Source organism: Salmo trutta, chromosome 32 (genome assembly GCF_901001165.1).
Source record: "Salmo trutta chromosome 32, fSalTru1.1, whole genome shotgun sequence".
NCBI classification, from domain to species: domain Eukaryota; kingdom Metazoa; phylum Chordata; class Actinopteri; order Salmoniformes; family Salmonidae; genus Salmo; species Salmo trutta.
Genome location: NC_042988.1, coordinates 32,639,515 through 32,663,384, shown reverse-complemented (window position 1 = coordinate 32,663,384; position 23,870 = coordinate 32,639,515). Strand labels below are relative to the sequence as shown.

General features: G+C 43.9%; 1 protein-coding gene across 3 annotated transcripts in view; it reads left to right on the top strand.

Moving 5' to 3' along the window:
* Positions 1–13,332: 13,332 nt before the first annotated feature.
* Positions 13,333–23,870, top strand: part of LOC115171745 (Na(+)/H(+) exchange regulatory cofactor NHE-RF2) — a 60,420-nt gene continuing 49,882 nt past the window's right edge. The window contains exons 1-4 of one of the 3 annotated variants that reach the window (XM_029728842.1): positions 13,333–13,539; positions 14,151–14,393; positions 16,450–16,746; positions 17,188–17,232. In XM_029728842.1, the coding sequence (XP_029584702.1) occupies positions 13,471–13,539; positions 14,151–14,393; positions 16,450–16,746; positions 17,188–17,232 (654 nt within the window). In that variant the 5' untranslated portion in view covers positions 13,333–13,470. Of the gene's footprint in view, positions 14,394–16,449; positions 16,747–17,187; positions 17,233–23,870 lie in introns of all 3 variants that reach the window. The other 2 variants (XM_029728843.1, XM_029728844.1) reach the window with 2 other exon arrangements.

Genomic DNA, 23,870 nt, shown 5'->3' with positions numbered 1-23,870 from the left:
TGGAGGGATAGAGGTAGATATGTATAGGGGTAAAGTGACTATATACAGGGTCAGTTTCAATACCATATTACAATGTGCAGGGATACTGGAGTGGTAGGGGTAGATATGTATAGGGGTAAAGTGACTATATACAGGGTCAGTTTCAATACCATATTACAATGTGCAGGGATACTGGAGTGGTAGGGGTAGATATGTATAGGGGTAAAGTGACTATATACAGGGTCAGTTTCAATACCATATTACAATGTGCAGGGATACTGGAGTGGTAGGGGTAGATATGTATAGGGGTAAAGTGACTATATACAGGGTCAGTTTCAATACCATATTACAATGTGCAGGGATACTGGAGTGGTAGGGGTAGATATGTATAGGGGTAAAGTGACTATATACAGGGTCAGTTTCAATACCATATTACAATGTGCAGGGATACTGGAGTGGTAGAGGTAGATATGTATAGGGGTAAAGTGACTATATACAGGGTCAGTTTCAATACCATATTACAATGTGCAGGGATACTGGAGTGGTAGGGGTAGATATGTATAGGGGTAAAGTGACTATATACAGGGTCAGTTTCAATACCATATTACAATGTGCAGGGATACTGGAGTGGTAGAGGTAGATATGTATAGGGGTAAAGTGACTATATACAGGGTCAGTTTCAATACCATATTACAATGTGCAGGGATACTGGAGTGGTAGAGGTAGATATGTATAGGGGTAAAGTGACTATATACAGGGTCAGTTTCAATACCATATTACAATGTGCAGGGATACTGGAGTGGTAGGGGTAGATATGTATAGGGGTAAAGTGACTATATACAGGGTCAGTTTCAATACCATATTACAATGTGCAGGGATACTGGAGTGGTAGAGGTAGATATGTATAGGGGTAAAGTGACTATATACAGGGTCAGTTCCAATACCATATTACAATGTGCAGGGATACTGGAGGGATAGAGGTAGATATGTATAGGGGTAAAGTGACTATATACAGGGTCAGTTTCAATACCATATTACAATGTGCAGGGATACTGGAGTGGTAGGGGTAGATATGTATAGGGGTAAAGTGACTATATACAGGGTCAGTTTCAATACCATATTACAATGTGCAGGGATACTGGAGTGGTAGGGGTAGATATGTATAGGGGTAAAGTGACTATATACAGGGTCAGTTTCAATACCATATTACAATGTGCAGGGATACTGGAGTGGTAGAGGTAGATATGTATAGGGGTAAAGTGACTATATACAGGGTCAGTTTCAATACCATATTACAATGTGCAGGGATACTGGAGTGGTAGGGGTAGATATGTATAGGGGTAAAGTGACTATATACAGGGTCAGTTTCAATACCATATTACAATGTGCAGGGATACTGGAGTGGTAGGGGTAGATATGTATAGGGGTAAGGTGACTATATACAGGGTCAGTTTCAATACCATATTACAATGTGCAGGGATACTGGAGTGGTACAGGTAGATATGTATAGGGGTAAAGTGACTATATACAGGGTCAGTTCCAATACCATATTACAATGTGCAGGGATACTGGAGTGGTAGAGGTAGATATGTATAGGGGTAAAGTGACTATATACAGGGTCAGTTTCAATACCATATTACAATGTGCAGGGATACTGGAGTGGTAGAGGTAGATATGTATAGGGGTAAAGTGACTATATACAGGGTCAGTTTCAATACCATATTACAATGTGCAGGGATACTGGAGTGGTAGGGGTAGATATGTATAGGGGTAAAGTGACTATATACAGGGTCAGTTTCAATACCATATTACAATGTGCAGGGATACTGGAGTGGTAGGGGTAGATATGTATAGGGGTAAAGTGACTATATACAGGGTCAGTTTCAATACCATATTACAATGTGCAGGGATACTGGAGTGGTAGGGGTAGATATGTATAGGGGTAAAGTGACTATATACAGGGTCAGTTTCAATACCATATTACAATGTGCAGGGATACTGGAGTGGTAGGGGTAGATATGTATAGGGGTAAAGTGACTATATACAGGGTCAGTTTCAATACCATATTACAATGTGCAGGGATACTGGAGTGGTAGGGGTAGATATGTATAGGGGTAAAGTGACTATATACAGGGTCAGTTTCAATACCATATTACAATGTGCAGGGATACTGGAGTGGTAGGGGTAGATATGTATAGGGGTAAAGTGACTATATACAGGGTCAGTTTCAATACCATATTACAATGTGCAGGGATACTGGAGTGGTAGAGGTAGATATGTATAGGGGTAAAGTGACTATATACAGGGTCAGTTCCAATACCATATTACAATGTGCAGGGATACTGGAGGGGTAGGGGTAGATATGTATAGGGGTAAAGTGACTATATACAGGGTCAGTTCCAATACCATATTACAATGTGCAGGGATACTGGAGTGGTAGGGGTAGATATGTATAGGGGTAAAGTGACTATATACAGGGTCAGTTTCAATACCATATTACAATGTGCAGGGATACTGGAGTGGTAGAGGTAGATATGTATAGGGGTAAAGTGACTATATACAGGGTCAGTTCCAATACCATATTACAATGTGCAGGGATACTGGAGTGGTAGAGGTAGATATGTATAGGGGTAAAGTGACTATATACAGGGTCAGTTTCAATACCATATTACAATGTGCAGGGATACTGGAGTGGTAGAGGTAGATATGTATAGGGGTAAAGTGACTATATACAGGGTCAGTTCCAATACCATATTACAATGTGCAGGGATACTGGAGTGGTAGAGGTAGATATGTATAGGGGTAAAGTGACTATATACAGGGTCAGTTTCAATACCATATTACAATGTGCAGGGATATTGGAGTGGTAGAGGTAGATATGTATAGGGGTAAAGTGACTATATACAGGGTCAGTTCCAATACCATATTACAATGTGCAGGGATACTGGAGTGGTAGAGGTAGATATGTATAGGGGTAAAGTGACTATATACAGGGTCAGTTTCAATACCATATTACAATGTGCAGGGATACTGGAGTGGTAGAGGTAGATATGTATAGGGGTAAAGTGACTATATACAGGGTCAGTTCCAATACCATATTACAATGTGCAGGGATACTGGAGTGGTAGAGGTAGATATGTATAGGGGTAAAGTGACTATATACAGGGTCAGTTTCAATACCATATTACAATGTGCAGGGATACTGGAGTGGTAGGGGTAGATATGTATAGGGGTAAAGTGACTATATACAGGGTCAGTTTCAATACCATATTACAATGTGCAGGGATACTGGAGTGGTAGGGGTAGATATGTATAGGGGTAAAGTGACTATACAGGGTCAGTTTCAATACCATATTACAATGTGCAGGGATACTGGAGTGGTAGGGGTAGATATGTATAGGGGTAAAGTGACTATATACAGGGTCAGTTTCAATACCATATTACAATGTGCAGGGATACTGGAGTGGTAGAGGTAGATATGTATAGGGGTAAAGTGACTATATACAGGGTCAGTTTCAATACCATATTACAATGTGCAGGGATACTGGAGTGGTAGGGGTAGATATGTATAGGGGTAAAGTGACTATATACAGGGTCAGTTCCAATACCATATTACAATGTGCAGGGATACTGGAGTGGTAGGGGTAGATATGTATAGGGGTAAAGTGACTATATACAGGGTCAGTTCCAATACCATATTACAATGTGCAGGGATACTGGAGTGGTAGGGGTAGATATGTATAGGGGTAAAGTGACTATATACAGGGTCAGTTCCAATACCATATTACAATGTGCAGGGATACTGGAGTGGTAGGGGTAGATATGTATAGGGGTAAAGTGACTATATACAGGGTCAGTTCCAATACCATATTACAATGTGCAGGGATACTGGAGTGGTAGGGGTAGATATGTATAGGGGTAAAGTGACTATATACAGGGTCAGTTTCAATACCATATTACAATGTGCAGGGATACTGGAGTGGTAGAGGTAGATATGTATAGGGGTAAAGTGACTATATACAGGGTCAGTTCCAATACCATATTACAATGTGCAGGGATACTGGAGTGGTAGGGGTAGATATGTATAGGGGTAAAGTGACTATATACAGGGTCAGTTCCAATACCATATTACAATGTGCAGGGATACTGGAGTGGTAGAGGTAGATATGTATAGGGGTAAAGTGACTATATACAGGGTCAGTTTCAATACCATATTACAATGTGCAGGGATACTGGAGTGGTAGAGGTAGATATGTATAGGGGTAAAGTGACTATATACAGGGTCAGTTCCAATACCATATTACAATGTGCAGGGATACTGGAGTGGTAGAGGTAGATATGTATAGGGGTAAAGTGACTATATACAGGGTCAGTTCCAATACCATATTACAATGTGCAGGGATACTGGAGTGGTAGGGGTAGATATGTATAGGGGTAAAGTGACTATATACAGGGTCAGTTTCAATACCATATTACAATGTGCAGGGATACTGGAGTGGTAGAGGTAGATATGTATAGGGGTAAAGTGACTATATACAGGGTCAGTTCCAATACCATATTACAATGTGCAGGGATACTGGAGTGGTAGGGGTAGATATGTATAGGGGTAAAGTGACTATATACAGGGTCAGTTTCAATACCATATTACAATGTGCAGGGATACTGGAGTGGTAGGGGTAGATATGTATAGGGGTAAAGTGACTATATACAGGGTCAGTTTCAATACCATATTACAATGTGCAGGGATACTGGAGTGGTAGAGGTAGATATGTATAGGGGTAAAGTGACTATATACAGGGTCAGTTCCAATACCATATTACAATGTGCAGGGATACTGGAGTGGTAGGGGTAGATATGTATAGGGGTAAAGTGACTATATACAGGGTCAGTTTCAATACCATATTACAATGTGCAGGGATACTGGAGTGGTAGGGTTAGATATGTATAGGGGTAAAGTGACTATATACAGGGTCAGTTTCAATACCATATTACAATGTGCAGGGATACTGGAGTGGTAGGGGTAGATATGTATAGGGGTAAAGTGACTATATACAGGGTCAGTTTCAATACCATATTACAATGTGCAGGGATACTGGAGTGGTAGAGGTAGATATGTATAGGGGTAAAGTGACTATATACAGGGTCAGTTTCAATACCATATTACAATGTGCAGGGATACTGGAGTGGTAGGGGTAGATATGTATAGGGGTAAAGTGACTATATACAGGGTCAGTTCCAATACCATATTACAATGTGCAGGGATACTGGAGTGGTAGGGGTAGATATGTATAGGGGTAAAGTGACTATATACAGGGTCAGTTCCAATACCATATTACAATGTGCAGGGATACTGGAGTGGTAGGGGTAGATATGTATAGGGGTAAAGTGACTATATACAGGGTCAGTTTCAATACCATATTACAATGTGCAGGGATACTGGAGTGGTAGAGGTAGATATGTATAGGGGTAAAGTGACTATATACAGGGTCAGTTCCAATACCATATTACAATGTGCAGGGATACTGGAGTGGTAGAGGTAGATATGTATAGGGGTAAAGTGACTATATACAGGGTCAGTTCCAATACCATATTACAATGTGCAGGGATACTGGAGTGGTAGGGGTAGATATGTATAGGGGTAAAGTGACTATATACAGGGTCAGTTTCAATACCATATTACAATGTGCAGGGATACTGGAGTGGTAGAGGTAGATATGTATAGGGGTAAAGTGACTATATACAGGGTCAGTTTCAATACCATATTACAATGTGCAGGGATACTGGAGTGGTAGGGGTAGATATGTATAGGGGTAAAGTGACTATATACAGGGTCAGTTTCAATACCATATTACAATGTGCAGGGATACTGGAGTGGTAGGGGTAGATATGTATAGGGGTAAAGTGACTATATACAGGGTCAGTTCCAATACCATATTACAATGTGCAGGGATACTGGAGTGGTAGGGGTAGATATGTATAGGGGTAAAGTGACTATATACAGGGTCAGTTTCAATACCATATTACAATGTGCAGGGATACTGGAGTGGTAGAGGTAGATATGTATAGGGGTAAAGTGACTATATACAGGGTCAGTTCCAATACCATATTACAATGTGCAGGGATACTGGAGTGGTAGAGGTAGATATGTATAGGGGTAAAGTGACTATATACAGGGTCAGTTCCAATACCATATTACAATGTGCAGGGATACTGGAGTGGTAGGGGTAGATATGTATAGGGGTAAAGTGACTATATACAGGGTCAGTTCCAATACCATATTACAATGTGCAGGGATACTGGAGGGATAGAGGTAGATATGTAAACATGAGTGTGTGTGCTCGTGTGTAGAGTCACTATAAATGTGTGTGTATGTTATGTGTGTGTGAGCAAATGATTGTGTGTGTATTTGTGTGTGTATTTGTGTGTGTGTGTGTGTGTGTGTGTGTGTGTGTGTGTGTGTGTGTGTGTGTGTGTGTGTGTGTGTGTGTGTGTGTGTGTGTGTGTGTGTCCAGCAAGCTGTTCTCACCATCCCCAGTAGAGCTATACTAGGCCTATACTTTTCCATTTGGAGAGTGAGAAGGCAGTGTTTCCAGCATGAATGTGAATGTGCATGACGCAGCAAAACTCTGATGGCTCTGTATATCCAGAGGGAATTGCCATGTGTTCACAGAGATGCAGATAATATTTTACAGAGCAAAACACAGCTGTTTGTTTTTTTTGTGGTCAGGATAAAGTCATGGCCCGAATCATGGTACAGTATATGGATATCAGCTGCTATTGGTTTTAACCCAATGGAATTGCTACATTGTGGCGAAGGGCGAAGATCCTCCACTAGCCAAGTGACTGACAGTGATTTACACCACATGGTAATCCCTATCCTGTCAATTCCCAGGAGCACAATTCCCAGACTGCCTTACTCCCACCATCACTTCTCTTCTACCATCCCTATCGACCTGCTTGCCTCTATCAAAGTCCACCAACGTCACTAAAAAACACAGAGGTCTTCAGGAAAACATATTTTCAATGGTGTGGTAAAACTGAAAGCTCCATTTCATATCCAGTAATAATAAAGGTAAGGTTTATTGTTGCTCGCTCACTCAATCTTTATTTTTCATGAGAGGGTTTACGGCTTTTCAGACTTGATGCAGCGGAACCGCTTGTCGTGAGGAAGCAGAGAAACAGTCTATGGATTGGGTGGCTGGAGTCTTCCTTTCACACCGCCTGGTATAGAGGTCCTGGATGGCAGGGAGCTCGGCCCCAGTGATGCACTAGGCTGTCCGCACCACCATCTGTAGCGCCATGTGATCGAGGGCGGTGCTGTTGCCATAACAAGCAGTGATGTAGCCAGTCAAGATGCTCTCAATGGTGCAGCTGTAGAACTTTTCAGCCTCCTGAGAGGGAAGAGGCTCTGTCGCACCTTCTTCACAACTGTGCGTGTGTGGACCATTTCAAGTCCTTGGTGATTTGGACATCGAGGAACTTGAAGCTACAGCCCCGTCGATGTGAATGGGGACGTGCTCGCCCACCTGTTTCCACAAGAAACGGGCAACAAGTGAAGAAGAAACACCATTGTAAATACAACCCATATTTATGTTTATTTGTTTTCCCTTTTGTACTTTAACCATTTGCACATCATTACAACACTGTATATATACTTAATGTGACATTTGAAATGTCTTTATTCTTTTGGAACGTCTGTGAGTGTAATGTTTACTGTTCATTTGTATTGTATATTTCACTTTGGTTTATTATCTACTTCACTTGCTTTGGCAATGTTAACATGTGTTTCCCATGCCAATAAAGCCCTTACATTGAAATTGAATTGAATTGAGACAGAAGCAGAAAGCAAGAGAGAGGGAGAGTGAGACAGAGACAGAGACAGAGACAAAGCGAGCGAGCGAGAGATTAGAAGGTGAGTGGAGGAGATGTCGACAGAGAAAGCAGAAAGTGAGGTATGAGGAACAGACAGAAGGAGAGTAAAAGAGAAAGGGAGAGATAAAAGGGTAAGAGATAAATAAAGGGTGATTAAAGCCGACTCATAACTCCCCCTTTTCTCTTTGCTCTCTCTCTCCTCTCTTGCTCTCCCTTTCCATTTTTCCTCACTCTCTCTCTCACCTTTCTCTCGTTTTCATCCTCCTTGGCTCCCTCTCCTCTCAACTTTCTCTCCCTCCCTCCTCTCTCTCCCTTCCTCCCTCCAGTCCTCTAAAGCTGCAGTGTCTACGGATCCTCAGTGTTTCCCAGCTGAATTCATGAATGTGTTTTGGTCATGTCTGCAGCCCTTGAGCTCTGCACTTCGTCTATAGGGTCTTAGTCATCAGCTGTCTAAGTGCATTAGGCATTAAACTCTCTACCTGTTACACACAATGTGCATGACCTCAGCTCAGAGGAAATGATGATTATGGCTGATACAAAATGTAAAATGGAACAGAACAGAAGGATTCTCGCCAAAGGTGTGTTTGCATTGTGAGAAGACAAAAAAGTAATTTAATTATGAATAAGACAGAAAGGAAAACAATGGTGGTATTGCAGACGTATCTATTTACGCCCCCACCACGACGCTGGCCTGAGTGGCAATTGCCTGGAAATTGCTATTTTATTTGAAAGGTCTGCCGGAACAATCCTCTGGGTGTAATGGTTTATTGTGTTCCGATGGCCAGATTGAAATAAAGTGGATTTGATTTGTGTGCCCTTTTTAGACTGGGACATCCATTATGGTTAATGTAGGAAGAGGGATGAGGTGGCAAACTGGGACATCCATTATGGTTAATGTAGGAAGAGGGATGAGGTGGAAAACTGGGACATCCATTATGGTTAATGTAGGAAGAGGGATGAGGTGGAAAACTGGGACATCCATTATGGTTAATGTAGGAAGAGGGATGAGGTGGCAAACTGGGACATCCATTATGGTTAATGTAGGAAGAGGGATGAGGTGGAAAACTGGGACATCCATTATGGTTAATGTAGGAAGAGGGATGAGGTGGAAAACTGGGACATCCATTATGGTTAATGTAGGAAGAGGGATGAGGTGGCAAACTGGGACATCCATTATGGTTAAAGTAGGAAGAGGGATGAGGTGGAAAACTGGGACATTCATTATGGTTAATGTAGGAAGAGGGATGAGGTGGAAAACTGGGACATTCATTATGGTTAATGTAGGAAGAGGGATGAGGAGGAAAACTGGGACATCCATTATGGTTAATGTAGGAAGAGGGATGAGGTGGCAAACTGGGACATCCATTATGGTTAATGTAGGAAGAGGGATGAGGTGGCAAACTGGGACATCCATTATGGTTAATGTAGGAAGAGGGATGAGGTGGAAAACTGGGACATCCATTATGGTTAAAGTAGGAAGAGGGATGAGGTGGAAAACTGGGACATCCATTATGGTTAAAGTAGGAAGAGGGATGAGGTGGCAAACTGGGACATTCATTATGGTTAATGTAGGAAGAGGGATGAGGTGGAAAACTGGGACATCCATTATGGTTAATGTAGGAAGAGGGATGAGGTGGCAAACTGGGACATCCATTATGGTTAAAGTAGGAAGAGGGATGAGGTGGCAAACTGGGACATTCATTATGGTTAATGTAGGAAGAGGGATGAGGTGGAAAACTGGGACATTCATTATGGTTAATGTAGGAAGAGGGATGAGGAGGAAAACTGGGACATCCATTATGGTTAATGTAGGAAGAGGGATGAGGTGGCAAACTGGGACATTCATTATGGTTAATGTAGGAAGAGGGATGAGGTGGCAAACTGGGACATCCATTATGGTTAATGTAGGAAGAGGGATGAGGTGGAAAACTGGGACATCCATTATGGTTAATGTAGGAAGAGGGATGAGGTGGCAAACTGGGACATCCATTATGGTTAATGTAGGAAGAGGGATGAGGTGGCAAACTGGGACATCCATTATGGTTAATGTAGGAAGAGGGATGAGGTGGAAAACTGGGACATCCATTATGGTTAAAGTAGGAAGAGGGATGAGGTGGAAAACTGGGACATCCATTATGGTTAATGTAGGAAGAGGGATGAGGTGGAAAACTGGGACATCCATTATGGTTAATGTAGGAAGAGGGATGAGGTGGCAAACTGGGACATCCATTATGGTTAATGTAGGAAGAGGGATGAGGTGGCAAACTGGGACATCCATTATGGTTAATGTAGGAAGAGGGATGAGGTGGCAAACTGGGACATCCATTATGGTTAAAGTAGGAAGAGGGATGAGGTGGCAAACTGGGACATTCATTATGGTTAATGTAGGAAGAGGGATGAGGTGGAAAACTGGGACATCCATTATGGTTAATGTAGGAAGAGGGATGAGGAGGAAAACTGGGACAGGAAAGTGGTAATTTCCTGTTTAGTGAATAATTCCATTTGAGGAAAAGGTGGATAAACCAGTTAGTTAGTTCATTCGTTCATTCATTTGTTACTTAGTTTGTTACTTAGTTAGCTAGTTATAACTGATTTATATCAACTTTATACCAACTACAAACACGGTGTATATGGTATGTATGTATACCTTGAAGTCCACATGGACTAGTGCAGTACACGGAGAAAAGGGTTTAATTTGGACCAGGCCTTTAGAATCATTATCTCATGTGCAGCCAGTAGATCCAGAGGAGGGCAGAAACAACCATCATTACATTTCACTTCACAACTTCCTGCTACTTACAACTTAACACTGACAGCACTCATTAAAGGTTTTGTTAGCTTAAAACTTTGATTCACCTCTCCTTACTCCCCCTCTCCTCTTTCTTCCATTCTCTTCCTCATCCACCTCCAGGACTGCAACTAAAGCAGAAAAACTAACGACAGAGAATGATAGATGAGAGGCGGAGTGAGAAATTGAAAGAGGGAGAGATAGTCAATTCAATGCATCGCCGAAAGGCCTGTTTCTCTCCTCTCTCTCCTTTCTTTCTTACTTCCTTTTTCTGTCGCTCGCTCTATCTTTTCGAGGAACTGAAAAATTCAGAGAATAAGTAAATGGGGTTAAGATTAAAATTGAAAATGATTGATGGAGAGAGAGAGAGAAAGACAGACAGATACAGAGAGAGAAAGAGAGAGACATACAGACAAAGAGAGAGACAGACAGATACCGAGAGAGAAAGAGAAAGACAGACAGATACAAAGAGAAAGAGAGACAAACAAATACAAAGAGAGAAAGAGAGAGACAGACAGATACAGAGAAAGAGAGAAAGAGAAAGAGAGACAGACCGATACAGAGAAAGAGAGAAAGAGAGAAAGCGAGAAACAGACAGATACAGAGAGAGAGAGAGAAAGAGAGAGACAGACAGATACAGAGAGCGAAAGAGAGACAGACAGATACATAGAGAGAAAGAGAAAGACAGACAGATACAGAGAGAGAAAGAGAGACAGACAGATACAGAGAGAGAAAGAGAGACAGATACAGAGAGAGAAAGAGAGAGAGACAGATACAGAGAGAGAAAGAGAAAGACAGACAGATACAGATACAGAGAGAGAAAGAAAGACAGATACAGAGAGAGAAAGAGAGACAGACAGATACAGAGAGAGAAAGAGACAGACAGATACAGATACAGAGAGAGAAAGAGAGAGACAGACAGATACAGAGAGCGAAAGAGAAAGACAGATAGATACAGAGAGAGAAAGAGGGAGACAGATCGATACAGAGAGAGACAGACAGATACAAAGAAAGAAAGAGAGACAGACAGATACAGAGAGAGAAAGAGAAAGAGAGATACAGACAGATAGAGAGAGAAAGACAGATACAGAGAGAGAGAGAAAGATAGAGACAGACAGACAGACAGACAGACAGACAGACAGACAGACAGACAGACAGACAGACAGACAGACAGACAGACAGACAGACAGACTGTCTGTCTGTCTGTCTGTCTGTCTGTCTGTCTGTCTGTCTGTCTGTCTGTCTGTCTCTATCTCTCTCTCTCTCTCTCTCTGTCTGTCTGTCTGTCTGTCTCTATCTCTCTCTCTCTCTCTCTCTCTGTATCTGTATCTGTCTGTCTGTCTGTCTTTCTGTCTCTCTGTATCTGTCTGTCTCTCTAATTCTCTCTCTGTATCTGTCTCTCTCTTTCTCTCTCTGTATCTGTCTGTCTCTCTCTTTCTCTCTCTGTATCTGTCTGTCTTTCTCTCTCTCTCTGTGTATCTGTCTATCTCTCTTTCTCGATCTGTATCGGTCTGTCTCTCTTTCTCGATCTGTATCTGCCTGTCTCTCTCTCTTTCTGTCTGTCTTTCTCTTTCTCTCTCTGTATCTGTATCTGTCTGTCTGTCTTTCTGTCTCTCTCTGTATCTGTCTGTCTCTCAGAAAGGGAGACAGAAAGGGAGACAGAAAGGGAGACAGAAAGGGAGACAGACAGATACAGAGAGAGAAATAGACAACAAAGAGACAACAACGTAAGCATATACTGTAAATACAGTATGTGAATATACTGTATCAGAATGGTTTTTTAAACTTTTTGTGTTAATCTAGACAGTTGTTAAATGCATTGTATCCACATTTGTGGTTGTATTGTGTTTTTGAATTGTCAAATAAATCAAACACAAACCAAATAAAGTAGGCTAAATATAAATAGAATTGCTAGAACCGGCATCCCCATTCAAGTCAATGAGACATACTGGTGCACTGGACATATAATCAGGAATTATATTTCAATCTCTTGATCATATATCATAGCCGGTATTGTAGAGTAACATACGGTAGGTACAAGTACAGTCTTTGTGGCCTCTGCAAATACATTCCTCTGCTGCCACCTGCTGTTTCTATGTATAGACAGAAACAGCATAATATATCCGTATATACAGCCTCCTTGGCCTTAGAAAAGACAGAGTAGGGTATCAGCTGACCCTACCCCAATCCTAACCTTAACCATAGTGGGGAAAATGCAAAACTGACCCAAGATCAGTGTCTAGGGGAAACTTCACCCCAGAGCTGTAAAGACACTCCTCTGCTGCCCCCTCTGTCTTCATGTATCACTAGTTTGACTGTGACCATGCAGGCCAGACGGGCTCCCCCTTCTGTTGCAGTTCAGCTTGTGCTACTGTGTCTGATATGCTGCGTTCCAATAACATCTCCCTTCTCCTGAAGTGTACACTTGTTCACTAGTTCCCACAAATCCCCCACACCACCACCACACACATTAAATGATACTAATATCATTTTTCATACCCTTTTTACATGCATTTCGTAATTTGACCACTGAGGGGCACCATTGTAACATGAACGGTATGCGTAATTGTATGCCATGCGTAATGGTGCTAGAAGGGTCATGTTACAAATAAATCGTTATTTACCTGAATTTAATGACAATAAATCATTGTGTTGTCAACATGATACAATTGAGTCCTTTCCGACACAACAAAACAACCTCCCAACTCTTTTTGGCGAGGTCGCCATTTTTGACACTTGAGACACCCAGCGAGCACACTGATTGGTCGATTACACGCGGAGTCCTCGTACCTGGATCCCCATCCCGTGCTAAACGGCAGCATTTCCACAGCATGCGCTTGATTAGGCTACTCAGTGAGAAAGGACCCCTTCTTAGACCACTCTTCAAGAGCTGCGCTCTGGTAATGACAGACCCAGGCAAAACTCGTTGATTTCTAGCGAGGGAGGTGCTATTACGCACCAAACGAGTGCCCTATCCAATTATCTGGAAACCCGGCATGTGTTGTAATTGAATCCTTATTTCCAAACCGGTTGTTATGGATGGAGGTCGAGAGAGGGGTTAGTTAGTGCCTGTTGCTCTTTCCTGGTGCAGCATGTTGCACTGGGGGTCTCTCGCTTTATCAGTCCTCAGGGTGGGCAGTTTGAGGGATTGAGGACGCTGCGCCGCCAACAACAATAATTCACTCGTTTTTGGAGAGACGATACGACTAGCAGATATCTTGGCTCCACCAAGCAATACGTTCGCCTGGGTCGATAATTTAGGCTATTTTTAGGAGTTTGCCTTTATTACATGTGAAGTTCAATGCTGGAATGTAATTTTTAATACGGAGCGTTTTCTTGTGTTTGGAGCGTTTTTGTGTGTGAAGAACCTGCAGAGCAACTTTTGGAACAAATTACGCATACGAAGAGGATGGTGTTTTACATGTAGAGTGAAAGTTTCGCTCTGCGCTCTGTTGGGTCATTATTGTAATATATTTTTGTATTTTTTTCTGCTTTGCTAACTATATTCAAGAACAAAACAGGTTTAAAGTCCTGGACTGCAGGAGAAATGGCCAGCGAACTGAAACCACGGCTTTGTATCATGACAAAGAGTGAGAACGGGTATGGGTTTCACTTGCACGGTGAGAAGGGGAAGAACGGCCAGTACATTCGCAAAGTTGAGCTCGCGTCGTCAGCAGAAGCTTCGGGGCTGCGCCCGGGGGACCGTGTCATTGAGGTGAACGGGGGAAATGTGGAGAAAGATACGCACCATCAAGTGAGTATAGCACATCACGAACTGTCCAACTCAATTTTTTCTGTCAGTGGACTACATCGACATGTTTAATATGCGCCAGCAGCATACCACTGCTGACTTGCTTCTGAAGCCAAGCAGTGTTGGTCCTGGTCAGTCCCTGGATGGGAGACCAGATGCTGTGGTGTTGGAGGGTCAGTAGAAGGCACCCTTTCCTCTGGTCTAAAAAAAAATGCCCCAGGGCAGTCATTGGGGACATTGCCCAGTGTAGGGTGCTGTCTTTTGGATGGGACATTAAACGGGTGTCCTAACTCTCTGTGGTCACTAAAGATCCCATGACACTTATTGTAAGAGTAGAGGTGTTAATCCTAGTGTCCTGGCTAAATTCCCATACCATCACGGTCACCAAATCATCCCCAGCTTTCAATTGGCTCATTCATCCCCCCTCCTCTCCCCTGTAACTATTCCCCAGGTCGTTGCTGTAAATGAGAATGTGTTCTCAGTCAACTTACCTGGTAAAATAAGGGGTAAATAAGTATGTTATGAGCCTAGTGTTTCAGTAATGATATTGTCATGGAAGTGACAGACAGACAGAGGAGGACACGGAGAGGTCAGCCACTGTATCATCCATTGGCGTTCAAAACGTTGAAGGAGCACTTGACATTTGATTTGATACTTGTATTTATTCCCTGCACACTTAATATGGTTTTATAAGCTTATTATACCTGTATAAAATAATCATAGTATACAACAATGGACAATACCAAAATATACCTTTATTTTATCTCCCCTAAAACACTCAGCATTAAACCATGGAGTGGCATAATATAAATCATGCCAAAACCCCTAACAACTTTTCCAGGTTAAAATATCCACTTTTTTACGACTAGGCACTGTAAGACACAGTGCATGGTTACATGGCACTCTAACCAAGTTGTTTAGTCTAGAATGTTCTGTGGTCTGTGAGAATAAGCAGACAGTCTAGACAGCCTTTCAGAAGTTGCTGGAAGACATCACACATCTCCCTATCATCAGCTGCTGAGACTGCCTGGTCACACACACACACTCACACTGCCGTGTTGATAGTGATCTGAGTTTTTAGTGAATGGCTGTGTTGTATCTCCGATGGGCAATGGCAGCCTGAAGATGAGGCAAGCACACCTCAAGCAGACATAGCGTGCATGAGATTGAAGTGGAGCCAATCTATTCCAGTGAGGTAGGATGTCTGAAATGGCTGTCATCATGTTAGTTTCATGTCAGCGTGTGTCACCTCTGACATTGTGACCCAGGATGAGACATATAATAAGCCCTGCGCTGTAAATATGTAACACGTTGGTTCGGTGAGCCACACTCGCATGATGAGGAACCTAGCCTGAGACCTTGTCTGAGACCTTTTATAAGACCTAATACTTATAGACTTTAGCTCAGTGGGCTAACACAGTCTTGTGGCGCCCATGCAGGAGACCTGGGATCAAAACCCGGTTAGTCACGTGTACTCACATGGGTATGCACTCAATCTGGACCTCATAACCAACTGTTCTATAAATCACCAGAGTTCCAGACGTCCTCGTTGTGTTTACATCCCAAACCCTTCCTCCCTAGTCCCTCACCCCATGCCACTCAGCAGTAAGTCATCACTGGCGGAGACAGACGTCTACTGGGACGTCTGGGACAAGGGAGACCCACTTTAGACACTTCAACAAAGAGGCTGGCATGATGTAGGGTCCAGATGCTGTAGAGAGTGTTGGTGTTTCTGTCTCCAATCAACCCCTATTCCCTGTAGTTCACTACTTCATTATCATGTCAATTATCATGTTATTACTCTCATTCTCTTTCTCTCCCTATCTTACGCTTTCATCCTCTCCTCTGTTCCATTCAAAGGGCTTTATTGGCATGGGAAACATATGTTTATATTGCCAAAGCAAGTCAACTAGATAATTAACAACAGAGTAATATATACAATAAAAACATGAACAGTAACACTCACAAGTTTCAAAGGAATATACACATTTCAAATATCATATTATGGCTATGTACAGTGTTATAATGATGTGCGATAATGATCTCCCTCTCCCAACAGGTGGTGCAGAGAATCAAGGCGGTGGAGCATGAGACCAGGCTGCTGGTGGTAGACCGGGAAACGGACGAGTACCTCCGCAGCCTGCGCCTCGTCTGCACCGAGGAGATGGCTGTCCGTCTGGGGGGACTCACCTCTGTGTCCCCCGCCTCACCCCCAGCCTCACCGCCCCCCTCCTCGCCCCCGGCCTCCTCGCCCGCGGCCAAGAGAGAGAACGGCTCTGTGTCCAAGCTGCCCGCCACCCTGACCAGAGAGGTACCCAAGCCCACGCGAAGGTCTCCGTCACGGGCCGCCAAGAAGGTGTGTACCCCCTCGGGTTGAGACTCAATGGATGTTTACTCTGTAGGGGTGTTGTGGTGGTGGGTTAGTGCTGGGCTGGAACGAAAGCTTCCACACGCACAAACACACACCAGAGACCACCAGCTGACATAGATAAATGCTTTTTACACTGGAGTAGGGCTGTGTTCTTGACTTAGTGCAGGCTGGAACAAAATCCTGCACTCATATCTGCACATCAGATATGGACTGAAGGCTGCTGGATCAGGGGATGGTATTTCGGGGATTATGGCTAAAGTTAGGGGATGTTCCAGAGAACATACAGTACTTACTTAGACCTTTGAATTCCTTATGGAATTACTCGCTTCCAATCTCTTCCAAACTCTTCTGTCCTGCACCATTCCTTCAAGGTGTTGCTACGTCAACCCCACTTTCTTCATGTCTTGTTCTGTGTCACCCCTCCAGGTGTTCTTGGGTCTTCCTCTCTTGCTTTCACCCTGTGGTTTCCAGGTAAGATCGAGTTCAACGTTAGCTCAAGGGTAGCTAAACCCAAACTGCTGTCTGCTATCTACACAGTACCATGCTGTCACAGTGTGCTGGTATTTGAATGTGGGTCAGCATTCTCTCGCTGTAGCAGCCAGAGAAGCCGATGTATAACATCTGATTGCCTTTAGTCACAGATCTAGGGTCAGTTTATCTTCCTCAAATCATAACCTCCGCTATCGGGGGGAGACATACAAATTGACCTTAGATCTGTGTCTAAGGGTGACTCCATCCTATGCCCGCTGAGATCTGATTACCTGGGTCTTGTTTTTCGAGCTGGCTGACTGAGCTCCAACCTGATCTGATGGCCTAGATTAGATTAGACCTGTCCTCTATTTGAGGGGAGCCCTGTCCAAGCCCTGTCAACACACAGTAGTAACTGTGTGTGTGTGTGTGTGTGTGTGTGTGTGTGTGTGTGTGTGTGTGTGTGTGTGTGTGTGTGTGTGTGTGTGTGTGTGTGTGTGTGTGTGTGTGTGTGTGTGTGTGTGTGTGTGTGTGTGTGTGCGTGCGTGCGCGTGCGTGTGTGTCAGATGGCAGGATTGGTTCCAGACTTCTTGTAGTTGTAGTGGTCAGAAAGGCACTCAAAGGTCAAGGGTCATTACATCACAGTGGTTAGGATTCTGACCTAATGGCCAATGCAGCAATTCTCCCTGTGCTTGCCAAGTACCTAAGTGACATCCTGTGGCTGTAGAAACTACTATCCACACAGTATTACAGTAGACCTCAGAGTAAAGTGCTGAGCTAGGATCAGTTTAGCGTTTTAGATCATAATAAATGAATAATAATAAATAAGATGGATGGACAGGGGGACCTGATCCTAGATCAGCACTCCTACTCTGTAAGGCTTTATGAATAGGGACCCTTGGGTGAACATGTTCTGGTGAATGGTTGTATGTGCAGATGTCTGAAATCTAGTTCAAGTATTGCATGTTGATTTGGAAAACATTTCCGTTGGGTCCCTGTCTTCCTGACAATCTACTCTGCTTTTGTTTTCATCTGCAAGTTGAGGCTTCTCTGCTTCTGTTTCATGCATTCAACAGAACATGTGTTTTCACTTACGCTCATCTTGCCAATTGGTGCACGATGCAGAACTCTTATTTCTACATAAGCACTGACAAGGCCAATCAGTGTGTGTGTGGGGGTGTGTGTGTGTGTATGTGTGTGTGTGTGTGCGCGTGCGTGTGGTGTGTGTGTGTGTGTGTGTTTAGCCTTTGCTCAGCTGCGATCGCTTTGTGAGCCGTGGAGAGAAATCCCAGCAGCCTGAGGGGCCAGAAGGCCTAACTAAGCTCAGGAAATGTATCTCTCTCTCCCCCCCCACCCCTCCCTCGCTCTCTCAATCTCTCTCTGACCAAGCTTGCCTGAAGAGAACATAAAATACACAGAGACGCCAGAAACAAATCCTTTCCAAGTGGAGAGAAGGAACGGAGAGGAGAGGAAAGGAGAGGAAAGGACCGAGTTTGGGAAACCCTGCACAACAGCCAGTCAGTGGGCCAGTGTAGGGTAGTGTGGATGTCTGGAGGACACACACACACACTCTCATGTACGCACGGCACGCACACACACACTCATGTATGCACGGCACACACACTCTCACGTAGGACTAGGGTCCTGCAGCTGGACATGCCTATGGTAATGTGTAACAAGCTGTGGGTGGACGAGGAGGGGATATTTCCTGTTTCATCACAAAGGGATCAAAGTGTGTTTGTGTGTGATGTGTGCATGCATGCGTGTGTGTCCACTCTAATCCACAGAGCTAAAATAATATATGTATTTGTTGATATAGTATAGCTGGTGGCCAGGACTCATTCTACAATAATAAGGGGACAGTATCTGGTCTGCAGTCTTTAGCTGACCCCAATGCCTGTACCCTGTCAGTGTCCCAACTGAGAGGCCATGTTTTAGAAGAGATGTTTTTCAGTCTAGATATGCAATATAAAACATGGACCATGCATCTGTAACTTCCATTGCAGACTCCAGAGGCTGACGTAGAGAGTGTGGGGGTGGGGGGGATACGACTGGAACGTCCATCCTAGCTGTCAGTATCAGCCGTCTGTCTCACACCCTGTCTCCCACACACGTCTGTTTTCCCGCCTTAGGCCTCCGCTGTGGTCCATAAAACAGACGTAGAAACGTCTGACCAGCTGGATGGATGGGGAACAGGGAGGGAGGGGCTCTGTAGCAGGGCAGCTGCTCAGTCTTTCACAGGATGGCTACTTAACCACAATCGATCAGTTTTAGATGTGACTGTTTAGTCTACTCAGTTATCTAGAACACTAACGAACCCCTCTTTTCTTCTCCTCTTTACTGTGTATGCAGTGAGCCCAGTTTGCTACAGGACGTGTTGTCAGGGCAGCCAGACTCCTAGGGTTACCTTGAATTCCAGGACTTCCTGGGGGGAGGAGCTGAGGGATTAGGCTCCAGTCTGTTCTGGGGCTGGGAAGTAGTGCAGGCAGCACCTCTACAGAGCTCCACAGACCCCCTGTCACCAACCATAATCACTAACACATTCACCTAATGTGTGTGTCTATGTTCATGTGTGCACGCGTGTGTGTGTGTCTGCATATGTGCATGTGTGCATTATTGCCTGTGTAAGTGGATGTATGCATGCTTGTCTGTATGTCCACGTGCCACCTTTTGCATCGGTGCATCTGTGTGTGTAGAAGTTATACGATTCTTACTGGGGTTTTCTGGGTTTTATCTTCCTTCATCTTCTGGTTTCCTTTTCCCTGCATTCCTCTACTGTTTACACTCCTGTAGATTTGAGAGACAGCTAAGAGAGTCCAGAAGAAGAGATTGACTCAGAACCAACTGATTTCAGGCTGTACTGACTGTGTGACTGTACTGTAGCTGTACTGACTGTGTGACTGAAGCTGTACTGACTGAGTGACAGTAGCTCTACTGACTGAGTGACTGTAGCTCTACTGACTGAGTGACTGTAGCTCTACTGACTGAGTGACTGTAGCTCTACTGACTGAGTGACTGTAGCTCTACTGACTGAGTGACTGTAGCTGTACTGACTGAGTGACTGTAGCTGCACTGACTGTGTGACTGTACTGTAGCTGTGCTGACTGTGTGACTGAAGCTGTACTGACTGAGTGATTGTAGCTGTACTGACTGTGTGACTGTAGCTGTACTGACTGAGTGACTGTAGCTGTACTGACTGAGTGACTGTAGCTGTACTGACTGAGTGACTGTATCTGTACTGACTGAGTGACTGTATCTGTACTGACTGAGTGACTGTATCTGTACTGACTGAGTGACTGTATCTGTACTGACTGAGTGACTGTATCTGTACTGACTGAGTGACTGTAGCTGTACTGACTGTGGGACTGTAGCTGTACTAAATGTGTGACTGTAGCTGCACTGACTGTGTGACTGTATTGACTGTGTGACTGTAGCTGTACTGACTGTGTGAATGTAGCTGTACTGACTGAGTGACTGTAGCTGTACTGACTGTGGGACTGTAGCTGTACTGACTGTGTGACTGTAGCTGTACTGACTGTGTGACTGTATTGACTGTGTGACTGTAGCTGTACTGACTGTGTGACGGTAGCTGTACTGACTAAGTGACTGTAGCTGTCCTGACTGTGTGGTTGTAGCTGTACTGACTGTGTGACTGTAGTTGTACTGACTGTGTGACTGTAGCTCTACTGACTGTGGGACTGTAGCTGTACTGACTGAGTGAATGTAGCTGTACTGACTGAGTGAATGTAGCTGTACTGACTGAGTGACTGTAGCTGTACTGACTGAGTGACTGTAGCTGTACTGACTGTGTGACTGTAGCTGTACTGACTGTGTGACTGTAGCTGAACTGACTGTGTGACTGTAGCTGTACTGACTGAGTGACTGTAGCTGTACTGACTGAGTGAATGTAGCTGTACTGACTGACTGTAGCTGTACTGACTGTGTGACTGTAGCTGTACTGACTGAGTGACTGTAGCTGTACTGACTGAGTGACTGTAGCTGTACTGACTGAGTGACTGTAGCTGTACTGACTGAGTGACTGTAGCTGTACTGACTGAGTGACTGTAGCTGTACTGACTGAGTGAATGTAGCTGTACTGACTGACTGTAGCTGTACTGACTGTAGCTGTACTGACTGAGTGAATGTAGCTGTACTGACTGAGTGACTGTAGCTGTACTGACTGACTGACTGTAGCTGTACTGACTGTGTGACTAGCTGTACTGACTGAGTGAATGTAGCTGTACTGACTGTGTGACTGTAGCTGTACTGACTGAGTGAATGTAGCTGTACTGACTGTGTGACTGTAGCTGTACTGACTGAGTGACTGTAGCTGTACTGACTGACTGACTGTAGCTGTACTGACTGTGTGACTGTAGCTGTACTGACTGAGTGAATGTAGCTGTACTGACTGTGTGACTGTAGCTGTACTGACTGTGACTGTAGCTGTACTGACTGTGGGACTGTAGCTGTACTGACTGAGTGAATGTAGCTGTACTGACTGTGTGACTGTAGCTGTACTGACTAGCACCGGGATTGCAACCCCCTTATGCACAATGTACACACATTAATACAAAAATGATTTACCCTGTACAGTGTATGGTTGACTTGATATTGTATGAAGAGAAGGTGAAACTGGGCAGAAAGAGAGCGCTAGATAGGAGAGAGATTGAGAGAGACAGACAGAGAGAGCGATAGAGAGAGAGATAGAGAGTGGTGAGAAAGAGAGAGATAGAGATTGAGAGGCAGAGAGAGAGAGAGAGCTAGAGAGGAGAGAGATTGAGAGAGAGACAGAGAGAGAGAGAGAGAGAGTGGTGAGAAAGAGAGAGATAGAAAGAGAGAGCTAGAGAGGAGAGTGATAGAGAGAGAAGAGAGAGACAGACATATGGTTGTAATGTTATGTACATATGTAAATAGTGGTGGATATAAAACTCAAAACAGGAAGGAGAACGTTTTCTCATTTTCACCCATAAGCACAGCATTACCTATACAGTAATGTGAGTCGTGTCCAGCTTTCTAAAAAGTCTTATTTAACCACTCTAATAGAATCCTAATAGAATCCTACTGAGGACAATGACTGGAGCTGCAGAGGGAGTGTGACTGTTATATAACACATATTATAAACTGGGAGGTTCGAGCCCTGAATGCTGATTGGCTGACAGCCGTGGAACATCAGACCGTGTACCCCTGGTATAACAAAACATTTGTTTTTACTACTCAAATTACGTTGGTAACCAGTTTATAAAAGCAATAAGGCACCTCGGGGGTTTGTGGTATATTATGACCATTATACCATGTCTAAGGGCTGTGCTTATGCCCTTAGCTGTGGTATATTAGGACCATTATACCATGTCTAAGGGCTGTGCTTATGCCCTTAGCTGTGGTATATTAGGACCATTATACCATGTCTAAGGGCTGTGCTTATGCCCTTAGCTGTGGTATATTAGGACCATTATACCATGTCTAAGGGCTGTGCTTATGCCTTTAGCTGTGGTATATTAGGACCATTATACCATGTCTAAGGTCTGTATCCAGGCACTCCGGATTGTGTTGTGCGTAAGAACATCCCTTAGCCGTGGTATATTGGCCATATATCACACCTCCTCTGGCCTTATTGCTTAATTAACAGGGGGCGTGGGTATATCTGAAGGCTGTTCTCCACACAAACACACGCACTCACACACGCACACAAAGAGAGAGAAAGAGAGACACACACGTACGCACACACACACTGACAGGGGTCTAGATATTACAGTATTACAGCTCTGTCTAACCCAGCCAAGACTATTTCCACCGGGTGTATATATATATATATATATAGACTGATGTAAAGAGACTCACTCCAGGACCTAACAGCAGCTAACAGCTTCCTGAGACATAATCAAAGAAACAGAGCACCCCCCCCCCCCCCCCCCCGATAGAGGAGATGAGAGAAGAGAGGAGACGAGATTGTGTCATTATCGAATGAAAGAGTTTCGTCCTTTGTTTGCCTCTCTCTCTCTCTCTCTCTCTCAATTTCAATTACATTTCAATATAAGGGCTTTATTGGCATGGGAATCATATGTTTAGATTTGCCAAAGCAAATGGGGGCTCCTGACTGGCACAACGGTCTAAGTCACTGCATCTCAGTGCAAGAGGTGTCACTACAGTCCCTGGTTCAAATCCAGGCTGTATCACATCCAGCTGTAATTGGGAATCCCATAGGGTGGCAAATCTGTTCTTAACTTACTTTTCTTTCTTTTTTTAAAGCAAGTGGAATAGATAATAAACAAAAGTCAAATAAACAGTAAAAAAATCTATTCACACACTTGCCAATCAGACCTTACCATTGGATGAATGAGTGGGTTTTAACTTGCCGGTGAAATGGCGAAGGAAATGAAAACGGAACCATGTGGTCATGAGGATGTATCCCTTACCTCTCCACACAGCTTAGTCAGCAGCTATCACCTTAACACTTACTCAGTCACACAAACACACCCCCCCTCTCACCTTCTCCAGAAGAGGCGGGGCTTAGTCTTGTATTGTCACCAGCACCCGTGATAAAGGGTCAGGTGTCACTTTCTCACAGCATCACACAGAGAAACCTCAGCCACACACACACACACACACACACACACACACACACACACACACACACACACACA